General features: G+C 42.8%; 1 protein-coding gene across 5 annotated transcripts in view; it reads right to left on the reverse strand.

Moving 5' to 3' along the window:
• rptor (regulatory associated protein of MTOR, complex 1) overlaps nt 1–16,381 on the reverse strand; it is a 204,499-nt gene that overhangs the window by 77,270 nt on the left and 110,848 nt on the right. For all 5 annotated transcript variants that reach the window (XM_082537586.1, XM_082537589.1, XM_082537588.1 and 2 more), the window contains 2 exons: nt 8,205–8,305; nt 5,232–5,376 (listed from right to left, as the gene is read on the reverse strand). In XM_082537586.1, coding sequence (XP_082393712.1) covers nt 5,232–5,376; nt 8,205–8,305 — 246 coding nt within the window. The remainder of the gene's footprint in view (nt 1–5,231; nt 5,377–8,204; nt 8,306–16,381) is intronic.

Below are 16,381 nucleotides of genomic sequence, written 5' to 3' on the forward strand. Positions count from 1 at the left end.
ATGCATACACTATTATATATTGTACATATATTTATTAGTTTCAGGTTGGCCATTCTTGTATTTTGCTCGTTTGTGTTGTTGTGTTTGCACATCTCTGTTGCTTGTGGGGCTCGCACACAAGAATTTCACTCGCATGTGCTGTGCCAGTGTGCCTGCACATGTGATGTGACAATGAAAGTGATTTGATTTTGATTTGATAAAAAGCCTTTTTATAGTCTGATACAAAGAAAGGGTTTGGTCTCAGTGGGCAGCTTATCCCCTTTTTTAATAACTCATATCCAGCCTTGACTGACAGTCGTCCTGACATAAGGAGTCGACCGGTGTCGGCTGGGCCTCATCGTCGCTCATCACTGAATTAGACCTCTGCTCTGTTTTGTGCTGCTGATGCTTTTTGGAGCATTTTTAATTGAATTACTTCTACTGACCACCCAAGCAGGTTGTGCAGACTAACATGTAATATGAAGTCATGTGAAGGGAGGGACAAAAACCACACTGGAGATGTGATATCACAGGCACAGGCCAGTGCAACAACAGAGGAGGGAATGAGCTTACTTTAGTTAGCCATAAAGTGAGTAGATGGTGTGCAGCTACTGAAGAAAGAAGATTCAACAAACTAGAAAGTGAGTCAGTGACCTTCATTATACCCGAGTTGGACTGTTTGCAGTATTATAGTATGTGTATCCTTAACACTTTCAATTTCATGCTTATCATCAACACTGGCACTCCTATGACTCCATCTAGATTCAGTGCAAACTGCAATTTTTTCAGGGTCACATCATACTGTGACTGCACTGCTGCTAAGAAGTTCCCCACTTAGTGGAAACCGCTTCTTTCTCCACTGTAACTTAAAACTATATATTACTTGTAGTGCTGTTACTTAATGTAATGATCCGTTTGCCATACAGCAACTTTAAAACTCGTTTTAAAATGCTTCTTTAAATGTGATCATATTTGCTTCTAAAGGCCTCTAAAAGACAGGCGTTATCATTCTGTTCCCTGTTGGCTAGGAGGGCAATCCTACGGAGGTGGCGGGATGCTGCCCCTCCCAACAGTGGTTATATGACCTCATGTCATGTCTAAAACTGGGAAAAAAAAAAAAATCAGACATTTACTCCAGAACTCTACTGGGAAAAATCAAAGCATGTGGGGTCCTTTCCTTCATGCATTTCAAAATCTATAAGAATTTTTCAGCAAACTCTCTTATGTCAGGTGTGGAAATACAGTGTACAGGGCAGTGACCTGGGTGGGATTATTTTGCAGGGATTAAGTTATGTTTCTCTCTTTTCTTCTTCTTTTATTTCACAGCCTTAAATGTACGGGCTGATTACCCCGAATGTACAGACCATCTGTAATCCCTTTCTTCTCTTTTTGTCCATATGTATAAAAAAAAAAAAACTCTTAATAAAAAGACATTGTTTAAAAAAATGTGGCCATGTGTGACTGCTACTGATGTTGTTATACGAGCTGCTTTCCTTAGTTTCGGAGAACAATTATTGTTGGTTTTAGATACAGTTTGTTTCTTGATATGGTACAAAAAGTAAAACTTCTACAAGTACAGGAGGGAAGACGCTGCTGGAGCATCCTTCAGAGTTATGGTAATCATTAATAGATCCATTGGCGCTGACAGAGCTGCGAGAGCCTTATTTTTGGACATATGATGTTAATATTATAAAAAAATCGCTCTGAATTAAACGTGTTTTCTCGGTTTCATAACGTCAAGTACTGGGATTACAATCTGTGTGCACACATTGCCAACAAATCTCCATCCCTGCTGGTGTTTATGTAACCCAATGGTGTGGAAACCAGCAGATAGAGCAGTGCTATCAGCGAGGACACACTCACGGGGAGGAGGCTGCTGCACTGTTTAGGATGACAGCATTAACTTGGATGATGTCTGCGAATCCGAATGAGTAACTCATCACACCAAAGCCCGTCTGTGTGCGATGAGGGGACAGAGCAGGGGACCAGTTGGCGCTGACTAAGCTCTTTTTGTGTGTGCGAGTGCGTTGCCTGCAGAGAGTGGTGCAGCAACGCGCAAACAGGAGCGCAGATATAAAGCAGACACACACCCACGCACACTCCCACACTAAAACTGCCCACGAGGGAGCAATCAACCTGGGGTTTATCTGCTCTCTCCCATCTCCTCCATCTGAATAACAATTGCTGTTGGTGTTCAGGCACCAACATCGATCAACGAGCACCCAAACTGCTTAATTCCTCCTCTATGTTTCCCTTCCTTTCCCATCTATGTTCATCCAAACTTTTATTTTTCCACCAGCCTTATATCTCCAGCACGTCCCTTTTTCATTGTCCATTCGGTTTAATTTTCTGCACTCTTAAAGCGCCTCTCTGCTGTTAATCTGTCGTGCTTAATACTGCATGTGCTGCTGTGAAACAAAGTGATACTCTTCATTTCTTTGGCGGTAAACTGTAATGTACCCACTAAAAAAAAAAGTGGGTAGGCATGAGAATGAAAGGCTACTGCTTCAGTAAAGAGCAGTATTCTTTACAATAAGTGATGCCAGGCTGTTACACAACAAGTCACTCCTCGAGGCAATGAGAGTGAGAGATTTTTTTCCCAAACACAAGCCAGATAATGAGTGGGAGAGATGGAGGGAGGCATTTATAGAAGACCAAGAGGAGAAACAATAGATAGTGGGAGAAGTGTTGGTGTAAGTAAAGCAAGATAGACGATGGGATAATGTTCCTAGCAATGCCTAAAAGACTTTAAAAGCTCGTCTCTGTGTTTACAAGTGTAGTTACGAGAACACATGACTAATAAATCAGTAAAATGATGCAGAAACTTGTCAGTCCCAAACTGTGTGAGTATAAGTAAAACCTTTAAACTCTTATTTTGTGTTATTAAATAATTCAAAAAGGTTTTTTCTTTTTCCCCCGGTTTATTTTTGTGGTGTGGCTGCTTTTAAACTAAATCTGCCATGGCTGACACAGATAAAGACGTCCCACAAAGTCTTTTAACATCCCCCAGAGGACAAGTGCTTTTTCGTTGCTTTCAGTCAAAAGGTGGACGCATTTGGCTGCAGGTTAATGTGAGTGGGTGGGAAAAGAAACGGCAGCACTTTTACTCTAAATCCAACCTGTCTCGTCTCTGCACTGCATTTATGTTGACTACAAAATAGATCTGAGGCACAGAAGGGTTTCAGCAGTGACGCTCCTACCAAGTAAAATGACAGAGATGAGAAATGACCATGCAGAGTCATCTGTTCTTTGTTTTAAATGACGCTCGTCCGCACAGTCACCACATCAGGCTACAGCAACAAGGTTCTGTAGTGCGCAGACAAAGTGAGCATGAGAAGAGCAAACACTCTTCTCATGCCACGAAACAAAAGAGGAAAATAACTGCAGTTCCTCAAATGACCACTTGAGGCCGACACTCAGTTTTACAGCAGATACATGCTAACATGCTTACAGCATGCTACAAACAACAGTTCTGGCCTCCATGTGTAAACAACCCAGTCAGGACAAACACACAGGTGGCCAATTGCCCGTTTTGATTTAATTCCTCACAATTTTAATTCATAATAAAGGCCAGGCCTGCTGTTAAAGAAGGGAATGTTCAGCACTTGGGTGGACTAAAAGACACCCAAACAGGTTTTGTTTGGATTGCAGATGCAACGTGCATCTTGTGATAGGTGATAACTCCCTCAGCTTCACCCATCGACCCAGTTTAAAAACTGAGGCTTAAGTTTTAAGCGTTTAGACATAAGTTTTAGTGTTCGACCGTCCTGATGCAAAGATAAAGAATTTTCTATTTAAAAACACACACATTTGCCGAGGAGAAGAAAAGAGGAAGGCTACAGAGAACATTCATGGATGTAGTGAAGGAGGACAGATGGTGTGACAGAAGAACATGGTCGGGAATAAGGATGAGATGGAGGCAGGCAGGCCGCTGTGCGACCCCCTCGCGTGAGCAGCAAAAAGACTTCATATGCAAAGGTGTATTTGTGAATCATAAAGATATACATAGAGTATACAAGTACTTTTCCATATCAGAACACACTTTCCTGCTTTGTTACTGGTATTACAGGTATACTGTGAAAATTACCAGTCAATCAACATAAACACAGACTTTGCCCCGCCCCTGGTGAAGGCAGCTGTGTGCCTCTGCCATGTGGGAGAGAGCAGCACATGGAGCCAAACTGGAAACTGTCAACATGCAAAGATAAATGAGAAACAAGATTCGTGGAAACTAAACTTAGTATAAATGAAGAGCGTGCATATGCTCCAGAGAAGCAGCAAATAAAGACACCTACGTGTTTTGGCTTACACTTCAACATTATATTTAGAGGTTGTGAGAGTAAATAAGGCACTTTTAATATGTTGTAGTAACTGTAGTTACACAGATGGGTCTACATTTTTACGCAGACCCTGACGCACCCTGTCCTGTTTTTGCTTATAGACTAGAGTGACAGCAACGCTCTTGGTCACACTGCTGCACATACAGATGCTCAGCTACTGTGCACCTTCTCCTGCTTCTGTTTTCAGACAGAGCACAGAGCTGTTTCTGCGACACGGGTAAAACAGGCTGCAGTGCATCCGGTAGTAAAACAAACACTGTCATGCGTGAGCACGATCAGCTCTGGTGTCACGCTCTCAGGTCGCTTCTTCTGACTGGATTACTCTTGAAAACAGAAGATTTGAACAGCAGGCGGGTGGCACGTCTGTGAAAACGTCTACTGAATGCACAAAGATGAAGTTGAATGAGAGCTCCATAAACTCTCTACAAGTGCAGTTAAACTCCCAGAAATATCTCACTGCATTCAAAGTGTTTATCCTAATTGCTTTGGTAAAATGAGGAATTGCAAAACCAAACTAAATGGTCAGAAAGACGCAAAGTAATTCCTGATGGAAAACAGTTTCAGACATTTAACATTTAACAATCAAACCCATAACTTTAGAACAATTGAGCCCTGAGGCAGATTTTTCCTTTTGTGCATAAGATGCCAGACTCATGGCCTTTTTTAATAGCCCCACACTAACAATCATTAAACAGGCACACATAAAAAAGGCAACACTGTCTGCTCTCTAATCATAACGTGTGTTTGTTAGAAAGTCTGTTCAAACTCCAACTGCAGTGCGCCTGAACAAACAGCAAAGCCTCAAGGATGACTCTCCCTCGTACTCTTGCCTTCTGCTTTGCAAAGCTGTGGACATCTGTGTTACCGGTGTGCGTGAAAGTGAGCCCCGAGCTCCGTTTGTGTGCGTCTTACCACATGGCGTGCATGTATGTAGGGGGCAGGCGGGGGCTGCTGACTGGTGTGCAGTTGTATGACCTCATTATCCTCTCTGCTAACAGAAAATTGCGAAACAAGCTGGCCACCAGCAGGTCCTGACGAAACAACTTCTGGAACAAATCTGCAGAAAGAGAAAGGGAACATCAAATGATTTAAGTGAACACAGAGATAAGTTTGCATGTGGGAGGAAACGGGGGCCTGAAAGACTCGATAAACAAAAAGAAGCTTAACTAGAGCGAGGCGACTACTTTAGAGAAAAATGGGCTACTTTGTTTGTATGCTTAGAGAATATAAAGGGCAGGAAAATGCAGATTTAAGCCGTGTCGCAGTCACGTTTTCGTCAACTCATTAGTGTATTCACCAATTCACTGTAATGGGGCCAGGCCAATCCCATGGCAATCTCTTAGCTTATGATTATGATTACTTCGCTTGTGTGTTGGGGATATTTTACGAGACACTGTCTGACAGCTTCTGTGCCCACTGCTAGTGTTGGGCTGTTTAAACACTGAAGTGTCATTGTGTGTGTCATTGTGTGTGTGTGTGTGTGTGTGTGTGTGTGTGTGTGTGTGTGTGTGTGAGTGTGAGAGAGAGAGAGAGAGATTTGGATTAGGTGTGCAGTGCCTTCATTACAGGGATTCTTTCTGATGCGAGATGCTTCATTAACAGCAGAGCCCCGAGGGTTTAAAAGGCTTCTGCAGCCATCAGCCTTGTCACATTGCTATTCTAGCTGGGATACAGTTTGTCTCATGAGAGTCTGAGCCCTCCTCTGTGTGGATGTGTGTTGCATTCAACAGACAGGTGGCCAATGAGGGAATCTGCGTGCGATGCATGCAAACTGTAACAACATGTAGAAAAAAAGGAAATTGTGTGCGTTTTTATCTGGGGAGGCTGAGCTTGAGGGTAACGGCTAATGGCAGCGCTGTGTGTTGTAAGCAGGAGTTTTGCTACGTGTGTGTGTGTGTGTGTGTGTGTGTGTGTGTGCGTGTGTGTGTATACGGGTTTTTATGTCTGCCAAATTATGTTTAAATGATGTCCCCAATTACTCTGCTAGACGCTCCAAACACAATTAATCTCAATTTGAGCAGCCAACCTGCACGTACTGCACTTTTGGCATTTTATAGAAAACAGCTTCACTATTTTCTACCACTGGGGACGTTCTCAAAGTTTTAGCACTGCTGATGCGTCACTACTGCGCAGTTTTTATTAGGTGCCCTAATTTGAGCTCCCTGAGAACTGAAACACATGGGGTCATTTCATTTTTAATCACAGCCCAAACATGTTCAACTAAAGATTGCAGCGCGCCTCAGATGTGTCTCCGGCTCCAACAAGAGGAAATGTTCCTGCATGTTTGCTTCTCTAATCATTTTAGAAGAAATTAAACTCTTACCTTCTTTTTCATAATTTATTGTGATATAAATATGTTATAAGGCTTCATTGCCCCTAAATAGAGAAATACAACAATGGTTTGATTTATGTTCATTTTCAAAAATGGATATTGACATTGACGGAAATATGCCAGATTTGATTTAATTGGCTGATTTTCATCTTCTGGCAACTTAAACCATATGCATTAAAATGAAAAGAAAAAAGCACCAGGGCACATACAGCAGCCCGTAAGTGCATAAGTGATGGAACAATGACATAATGTGGAAAACAAACATTAAATAGAAGCAAATAAGCAGAACTTCCAGCCACTCATCCAGATTTATCCATTTCATTTCTGGATTAGAACTGACTTGTATTTTAGCTTAAACTAACTGTTATTGTGGGTTGTTAAGCAAGAGTATCTGTTCAATCTGTTTATTGTATTAGTTCATATATTTTGGTTTTGGTAATCCCTGCTATAAGGTTCTGTGACTGAAAAAAAGAAAAACAAACAAAAACTAAACCAAGGTCAAGGAAGTCACCTTGGACACCACTACAGTCACTTCACTGCTTCTGCTAATTGCTGGAAAATGTCAACGCTTTACCTTTAATTTCTTTTTGGAGAAGAGGATGAAGTCAGAGGGGGCGCAATCTGGTGAGTGGGATGGGCAGTGAGCAAGGACTATGATGACATGGCCAAAAGCAAATTCTGGCTTTTTCATGTGCTCTGTGACGGCACCCTGGCACAAGTACGTTATGGAAATTATGAGTATTTATACCCTCTTAAAGAAAGAGCTGTTCGTGAAATGAGGCTGACCAGATCTGAAGGAGAACGAGTTGCACCAGGCATGGTCATCCGATTTATAGCTTCGAAACTCACACAGAGTACCATAAACCTGCTCCTACACCAGCTCTAAATGTCAGGAAACGCATTGCGTCTCTGCTACAAGCAGCTCGGCTTCCCATGTAGAGCCAAAACATCCAGAATCACCATCAGACAGCAGTCACTGGACTCAAAGTCTCCACTGGGATTAACCCTGGTTTAGGTTTCCCTATTTAATTAGACCTCAGCAGACAGGCGGGTTAACCCCAGAAAAATCCATTACTGTGCACAGTTTAGCTGGTTTGCAGCAGATGCTGTCGCTCAGAAACCTCGGCTCATTTTTGCCGTATCTAGCAAAACACTGGCAACCATCAGTGGCACTCTTCAGCCACACTGACTTCTCAGCCTCTCGCATTCACAAGATTTTCATAAAACCTGACCTGGACTGAAACACTAAGTTTGATGTCCACAGAGAAATCACAGATGTGCACCTCTAAAGCTCGCTGAGGTTTTTTAGCTGATGGTTTATTTTTTAGTGTGCTTTCCAGGCTGTGATATTTTCCCAGTGTCTTTCATTCCCAACATTTGTTTTGGAAGTTGAGATGAGTTTAATTTGGGATGCACTCACTTTCCATCATAAGAAAACTATTTCTAACCCAACTAATGTCTTTCTTAAGATCTTTTAAGGTACATTATTTTGGTGAGAACAGCTTGCTCACGACTGTTAAACAAAACTGTGTGCCTGCGTGTGAGCGCCTCACCTCTGGGCAGAACATTCCAGGCGATCGTGTCGGTGATGGCTGTGAAGATCCAGTTGAGCTCTCCGAGGGGAGTGCGTCTGTCATTGAGCCTGCCAGGGATCCTGCAACACACACAACACAACACAGATGGCTGTGTCAGCCGCGCTCACTGTATGTCGAATAGTTTACTCAGAGGACAAAGTGGCAACTGCTCAGTACTATCATCACAACACATCTGAAGAAATTTACATTTGCACTTAGGTGCTTACTCAGAGGCCGAAAAGAAATGGGAGGCAGGATATGTGTGCACTCATACACTTGTGTGCAGAACACATACTGTAACCCTGTGAGCACAAGACCCGAGACACAGAGCGACATCAAAGATACATGCACTGTTTAGCTCAGATCATATGTGAGAGCCACGTGCAAAAGGCTTCAGGTTGCAGTCGTCACGTAATAAACTCCAAGTGGACTTTTTAATCAAGTTAATCACAAATCAATTTGTGCGTGCATCTGTCATTGTCAACAGTAATTAAGATTTGTGTTCCACTGCAGCAGCTCGGGGCGGCTACATATGTTTGTAGGAATGACCACCTAATCAGATCCCTCAGCTTTTCTGGCATGAGAGCAACCTCAACTCTCTCAAAGTGGAGCGAGCGTGTGGGCAACTGGTGTAACCCCATGTCCCATGAATAAAGTCACCATATCCCTCTAAGAACTGGGTGCTTTGTTATTCTTCTTTCTTTTCCGCACAAAAAAAAGAACAAAGAAGAAATTTGACAACCATCAGAACAGGTTTTTGGTTTTTCCAAGGGTGGCCCTGGTATGCTGTAAAGGCAGATATCGCCCTCACTAACCAATGCTGCACACCCAATCAATTTGACCCCGAAATATGACAGAAACCACTCGGCTGTCTTGATGCATGCTCAATCATCCAGGTAAGTAAATCCCAAAAAGCTTGATTCTGGTCACCTGGATGAGTGACGAAACGTTTCCCCCCCAAATAAAAACGTTATGTCAGGTGAACAGAATCAACCTTTTGGGAAACCACTCAGTTCAGAAAACAAAGCAGGAGTTCATCAAATTTTCGATGGTTGGTGGCTAAGAGTAGGAGAGTGGACTGGAAGAGCACCCAGAAGTACTTTCCAATAACAAGGTACTCTTTTCTCCTCTGCAACCTTGGTGATGTTGTGTAAATCCACCAATTATTACTGCAATTTGTAAGCTGACGACTTGCAAAGGATCAGCCGCCAAAATGACCAGCAACACATACCTCTGACATAATCAATACCCGGGCAACTCATCTGACCCGTGACTATTTGTTATCACCACTGGAGAAGATGATAAAAAAATATCGACGACTTTATATACCTCTGTTATTAAAACCATTTTAACCTTTTCGTTTTTCATCGTTGGTTTAAATCAAAAAGGCCGGAAGGACATTGTTAACCTTTATCTCTAAAAATCAATCATAGACAGCTGCTTCACTGCTTAGTACTGAATACGTTTACTAAAAGGCTCGTGTCATTATCAGTGGTGCTTCACTAAAATCCTCATCTCACGCTAAAATCAACGTGTAAAACAAACAGCTGAAAGTTCCTGGAAGTCTGGTACAAGAGTGGATTGGAGAGGATTTCAGTCAGTGGTGATGGAGATCTTATCAGACGTAGGAAATACGAACACAGCCTTTGATACACCATGTAATACCATCTGGGAAGTGTCTGATTTGCAATGTATTTTAACACGTGGCCACTGCAGTAAAAGCATACCTGGATATAAGATCACACAGCAGAACACCATCAATAATAGATTTTCCTCTCGAGAGTCTGGACCTCAACATTATTGAAGCAGTGTGGCATCATCTTAACAGAGTGGAACAAAACGCAGCCAACACACAAAGAAAAGCTTTGGTTGCACTTCAGAAAGCTTGGATGAATGTTCCTGAATGTTCCTACTTCTGGGAATTTCTTGGTCATACCAAATACTGACTTTCAAGATTTTTAGAATTGCACAAACTTCCATTCATTTTTGCATGTTTCGCTGACTACTGTACATATTTCACATTTTCCTTGCAAAACAACAATGGGTTGGCTCATGACTTATGCGCCATACAGTAAAAGTGCCAGATTTTAATCAGGTTCATCAATCTAGCACAGATTATCTTCAGACCAAACCTCATGAAAATGACCGAGTGGAGTTTTCTCAGGGCTTAAAATTGCTCACCAGGAAATCCGACTATAATGTAATTTCTATGAATCACATCTCGCTACAGAAATCCAGCATTTGGCTCGTGTCTGACATTATTGCATTATTCACACAGCTGTGCGTTTGCGCCACAGTGACTTGACATGTGTAAACCCATGAACTGTACATCATACTTAAAGACGGTTATTCCATGACCAGCACCGTGGAAATGAGAGCTTGAGAATGTGCTGCTGAAAGAGAACAAGACGCCCCGACAGTAATCGCCGTAGCAAAACCAAGAAAATTACCTTTACAACACCTACCCGTCTGCCTTTTAATGAGCACTATTAAAAGCAATGAGGGAAACTAGGAGAATGGGCAAACATTAGCTGCCTCAGAGGCATTACAGTTAGTGTGAGCCATTTGAGCCCGAATAAAGAAATATATTTTAAATTAATGACAAATGTACAGGAAAGATAAATGCAGGAAAACACTGTTAAGAGCCTGCACGACCTCGATCACTGCAGCAAACAAAGCTGAAAACCTGTTTGAGTATGGATATGATTTAAAACATCAAACGTTCAGATTTGTTCCTATAAAGATTACTCTTTCAACAACACTCAACTGAACTGAAGGGACTGATTGCTTGAACTTTGACATTTTGGAAATGTAATCATTATTATCGTAAACATTCATATAGAATTTGGTCGTAATTATCATATGAATTCTTCAGTTATGCTAAAAATGTGTTAAAAAATAGACGTGCAAACCTTTTGGGGGAAGAAATTGCAATATTTCTGAATTATTATCGGTGATTTTGGTTTGTTAGACCAAAATGGTTAAAAGGTACATGTTGCTTCATATCTAGAAAATCAGGACTGTATTTACCATGGTTAGAAGATGATTAATTGTTTATGATGTTTTCTGCAATAATAAATATAAAGAAAGACAACAAAAACAAATGCAGGCCAACAAGTTCGAGAACAGCTGCTCTCCATCCTTTCTGAGTGAAGTTTTCAAACCAACATGAAAATGAACTTTTCCTGTGTGAGACAACTCTGACGATGAACTTGCTATGAGGACACAAAAACTATGTTATCCTGAGATAATGAGATAATAAACTTGCAAGATCAAAACATAACTGTAAACCAGAAGTGGTTTTGGCTTCTTTAATAATGTATAAAATGAGAGGGAAACAAGTTTTGGTGAATAAATAATGGAGGCTCGGTAATGATTGGCTCAGAAATCGGTTACAGTAATTGCACAACACTGACATCCAGAAGTGCGCTCGCCCAATTTGATCACGTTGTGTCATCACCGACAGTCACTCCCTAACGTTATTGTTTCCAGCCTGATTTTATAATCGTTAGTTGGTGCACTACAGCACTGTCAAGAACCAAGATGTCTCTACACAGAACCATTACCGGTCAAAAAATGACAACATATATAACACACAGCCACCTCAGTGGTAAACACTTGATTCCATTCACTATAAAGCATCAGCAATAAAGTCCCGCAGCAGCATTTTAAGCTATTTAGAATCGCCAACAAAGTACTTTTTAATACACAGAGCGTGTGAACTTTTTCTGACCTAAACCTCCCCTCTCTTCCTCTAAGTGACAGATAATGGAAGCTGTGAAGCTCCTGGCAGGTACAAGCCAACTGTATAACCATGAGGGCCGGCCAGCTCCTGAGCACTTTGAGTGCTTGCCAAAGATGTTTGGCAAGTCAGCAGTAAGGATGAACACTCAGCAGTTCATATCCTTGCTTAGTATCCAATATAATATATTTGGGGACAGAAAAAGACATTGCACTGGTGGACGGATGAACAGATAGATGGATAGCTCACTGAACGGCCTGGAAAAATGCCCTCTGAGGCTTTGAGGCTTGTGTCATCGATCAAAACCTGTCATTTCTTCACATTTTCTGGTGTTTTGCTGTCCTACGGTATTTTGTATATCATTTTTATACTGATGCGCTTGTTTTATGTGAGAACGCACATGGATCTTATCAGGCTGTACTGTGAATGAGCATCATTAATCAGTGATATAGTTTGTTTGTTGAGGCACTTGATGAAACATCAAAGTTTGCGCTAGTCATACTGATGAACTCATCTGCTTTCCAAACCACCAGAGGCTTGAAGACGAGAGGTCAGACACACATGAAACAAACTGAAATGTCGAAGTTAAAAAAGAGAAAATCATGAAAGGCTGAATTGTGACTAAGGCTGCGCAGATCACAACAAACCTCCCTGCAAAGCTGCCTATAAGCTCCAGTGGGTATTCCAAGACTAGCAAACAGTATAACGTCTGAAATATAAGCCAAAAAAGATTTAAAAAATGTATTTACTTATATTTAAAGGGGTAAAAGGGGGGATGAAAACCATCTCTTGGTCTTTCTCTTTAAACCATAGTTCTCTGGTATCATTGGGCAGAATAAGGCCCAATGACAGATTTTGTTTTTATTACCACTGATGCACCAAACGCCCAACACCAATCCATCCTCAGCATGTCTGAAAACAAGCTTCTGGATGTGAGCAGGGTCATAAAATCCTCTGTAAAAGGAATAAGCTGTTGATCTTATCTAAAGAGAAAAGGCACGCACCCCGAGGGCAGCTGCCATGTAGCTCCTCTCTGATATCTCTGTGCAGCGAGTGCACCAAGTATTCCCTTACGGGATCAATTAATGTATTTTAAAGGCTGAGGTGCCATTTTCAGCGATATGATTTCTTCAATATTGGAGTCTAACTTCAGGGACTCCCCAGTGAGTGCCACACAGACGGTGTCAGACGCTCGGAGGGGTTGGGGGGGCTGGCTCTGCACACCGGGGGGAGTCTCGCTGTGAATATGGATCAACCTACGACAGTTATGTGACCCCCACGTGAGATAAAAGAGAACTGATGAGCGATGAAAGACGCCGTAGCATGAGACATACCGAGCGCGTAAAATCCACATGCGCTGTGCTTCGTGACTCCTTATGCAAGAGCCTATTGTGACTGGATGCAGCCAGAATGTGTGTTGGATGTATGTGGGAAGCAGAGACAGAAGGGTGCACAGATGGAGCAAAAACAGAGGAATGATCAAATTAATAAACAAACCAACAACATGCAACTACTCGACGCCGCCATTATGTGGAATTCATTTCACCACAAATGTTTGTAACATCTCAGGAGCGATGAGTGTAACGTGCATTGTTTCCAACTGCGGATGACCTTTAAAGGTGAGAATACGAGCCCAGTGAGTGGTCAGCGAGTGCAACACATGCTCATGCCCACGTGTCCAAGCAGGACTCGGCAAAAAGATGACAAAGAGGATTAAAAAAAGGCTGCTTTGAATACTATTTGTAACCAATTACGCAAGACACGTTTTAAAAGGCTGAAAAATAACAAGCTGTCCTGGTTCTCTCTGTTGGAGCCTACAAAGAAAAACCACCAGGTGTGATTTAGGTATTGTTGTTGCTAGGATACCACCGAGCCGGCTGACTAGTCGCCATCACTAATGTTTGTCTAGTATTTTTGAAAACTTAGTTATTTAGTTCTTTACAGGACACACTGGCATCGTACAGTCAACATTAAATCGTTATAAATAACAAACAAACAGACCGTACACGACACACAGAGGACAGCTCTCAGCTCTCAGCGAAGGCGGTCGCACTTTCTCCTCTCCTCCTCACCCTTATCTTCCCTGCTTAGCATCTATGTCCTTGTCTTGTCTTGCGTGCATTACTTTCCCTGGAACAGCCTCTCACTGTCGTTCTCTAAACTTAAAAGAGAATTATGGATTTGATCAACTGGTCCCTGAGTGCTATTGACACCCTTTTCTCAACGAGAAGTCGGGGCTCGGGAGAGCCTGAGTGCCCTGGAGGGACTTTCCCTGCCGGTTACACGATGGACGGGTGGCAGAACTGGAGGACCGTGTGCCTGGCGGGACTGTCGATCGAGGACGCTGAAGATATCTACCTATTCGGAACCATGATAACAGGGTTCATGCTGATCGGCGTTGGCCTAGCCCTGCTTTATCGGAGAAATAAGAGAGCAGAACCGGCTGTTCAAACCCCCACATGGCTGCCCGCTGGATTCGAAGCGCGGGGACGAGGTGCGACCTCTCACAACGAACGTAATATGGTCAACACCTTGGAGACGCTTACTGCTGCTGTGAAGGCTCAAAACAACACCATTGAGCGTATGAGGGGAAACATCAGAGAGAGGCCTGCTCAAAATGACACCCTTGAGCAACAGTTGGAAAACATCGCAGAACGGATCACTGCAGTTGTGAAGTCTCAGAATCAAAAGACTGACAACACCTTGGAACTGAAGTTTGATACCATCATGGGGAGGCTCGCAGCTCTTCAACGCGAAGTTGAGGGACCTGTCTCAGAGTGCTAAAATTCGAGCTGCTCACAAAACAGAAATTAACAATATTCAACATTCGGACACCACGGCGCCAGCTGCAGGCCCAAGGCTGGAGCCCACCAAAACAACTCCCTGATAACGACTGTGTGATGACTATTCTTCCCGTCCCATGAAGGCCACCTGGGTTGGCTGGCAGACTGTTTACTTAGCCTGATAGAGCGAAGGACACTGTCTCCGCTGAACTCTGGACACGCACACACGTACACTTACACTGATAAGCAGTGTTGGGGAGTAACGGAATACATGTACCGCCGTTACGTATTTAGAATACAAAATATGAGTAACTGTATTCCGTTACAGTTACCGTTTAAAAAGGTGGTATTCAGAATACAGTTACTTTGTTGAAATAAATGGAATACACTGGGGTACTTTCCTGTTTCATTTTGTCGCGGGTCAGGACTGTTTGGGTTTTGTTTGACAGCTACGTTCTTTTGTTCCAGGCGGCAGCGTTACGGTTGCCATGGTTACAGGGCGACGCTCTCTCTCTCTGCGACTGTGTGTTTCCTGGGTGAGAGAGCGCCTTTTCGTTGTTGTTGTGCTAAGCTAACAGGCAGAATGCTACAAGCATAGCTCTAAAGCAGGGGTGCTCAATACGTCGATCGCGATCGACCAGTCGATCGCAAAGGTAGTATTGGTAGATCGCATGGCATTAAAAAAAATAGATGCCAGCCTATCATCCATCCCGTCACTTGATTGATACAGGGAAGCCAGTCAGATTACATCAGATTTTTTCTGACGCTTAGGTCGCTGCGCATGCGCAAACAGCGGCGCGAAGTGTAGTAAAACTGACAAGCTAGTCAGCGAGTTAACTCCAATTTTTAGCTCTCGGTTTTTTCTCTTAAACCTGGCCGTCAGCAGCTACTGTCCGGACTATGCATCCCTGGCTGATTCAATTCAGTGCAAGTCATCAGAGTAAACTCAGGTAATGACAAAAAATTTACATAGTTAATTGTGTTGTGAAATATTGGATATTGCGGTTATGCATGTATACATTGTAGATATAAAGAATCCTCAATATATTTATAAATAAGTATATGTTTTGGATTTTTGTAGTGGGTAGATCATTTTGACTTGGTCATTTTATAAGTAGCTCACATGCGGAAAAAGTGTGAGCACCCCTGCTCTAAAGAATGTAGCATGTGTAGTCCGTGCTGCTGGGAGAATGGACTGCCATACACGTTATGTGTCTGTGAGCGCTAGGAGGGAGAAAAGGGGGAGTGGAAAGGTACGAGCAGTCATCGAGCAAAAACGGGAGCTGGAAGCATGTAAATATAATAATAACCACTGCAGCCAAGAAGAGTGCCTGACGAGCCCAGTTGTAAGTAAGCTATTAAGACTCGACTGTACACTGTGTTCGTGTTTTCCTCCGAAAACAACAAGTTCCGTTGGAGCAGCCTTTCAACGCCTCTCTCTGTCTGTCGCAAGAAAAGTTGACCCACACAACAAAGTAGAGCTATTTTTCGGCTACCAGCCGACAGGGACCCCGCCGTATTATGCTGGGCTTACACTGTGCGATTTTTTTCAGTCGCGCGATTCAGCTCCTGCTCAAACTGTACGATTGACTCGCAGGGGTTAGAAGTTCATAGGTCACGATGCAGGGTCT

Source organism: Aulonocara stuartgranti, assembly GCF_965226115.1.
Source record: "Aulonocara stuartgranti genome assembly, chromosome: 6".
Lineage (NCBI taxonomy): Eukaryota > Metazoa > Chordata > Actinopteri > Cichliformes > Cichlidae > Aulonocara > Aulonocara stuartgranti.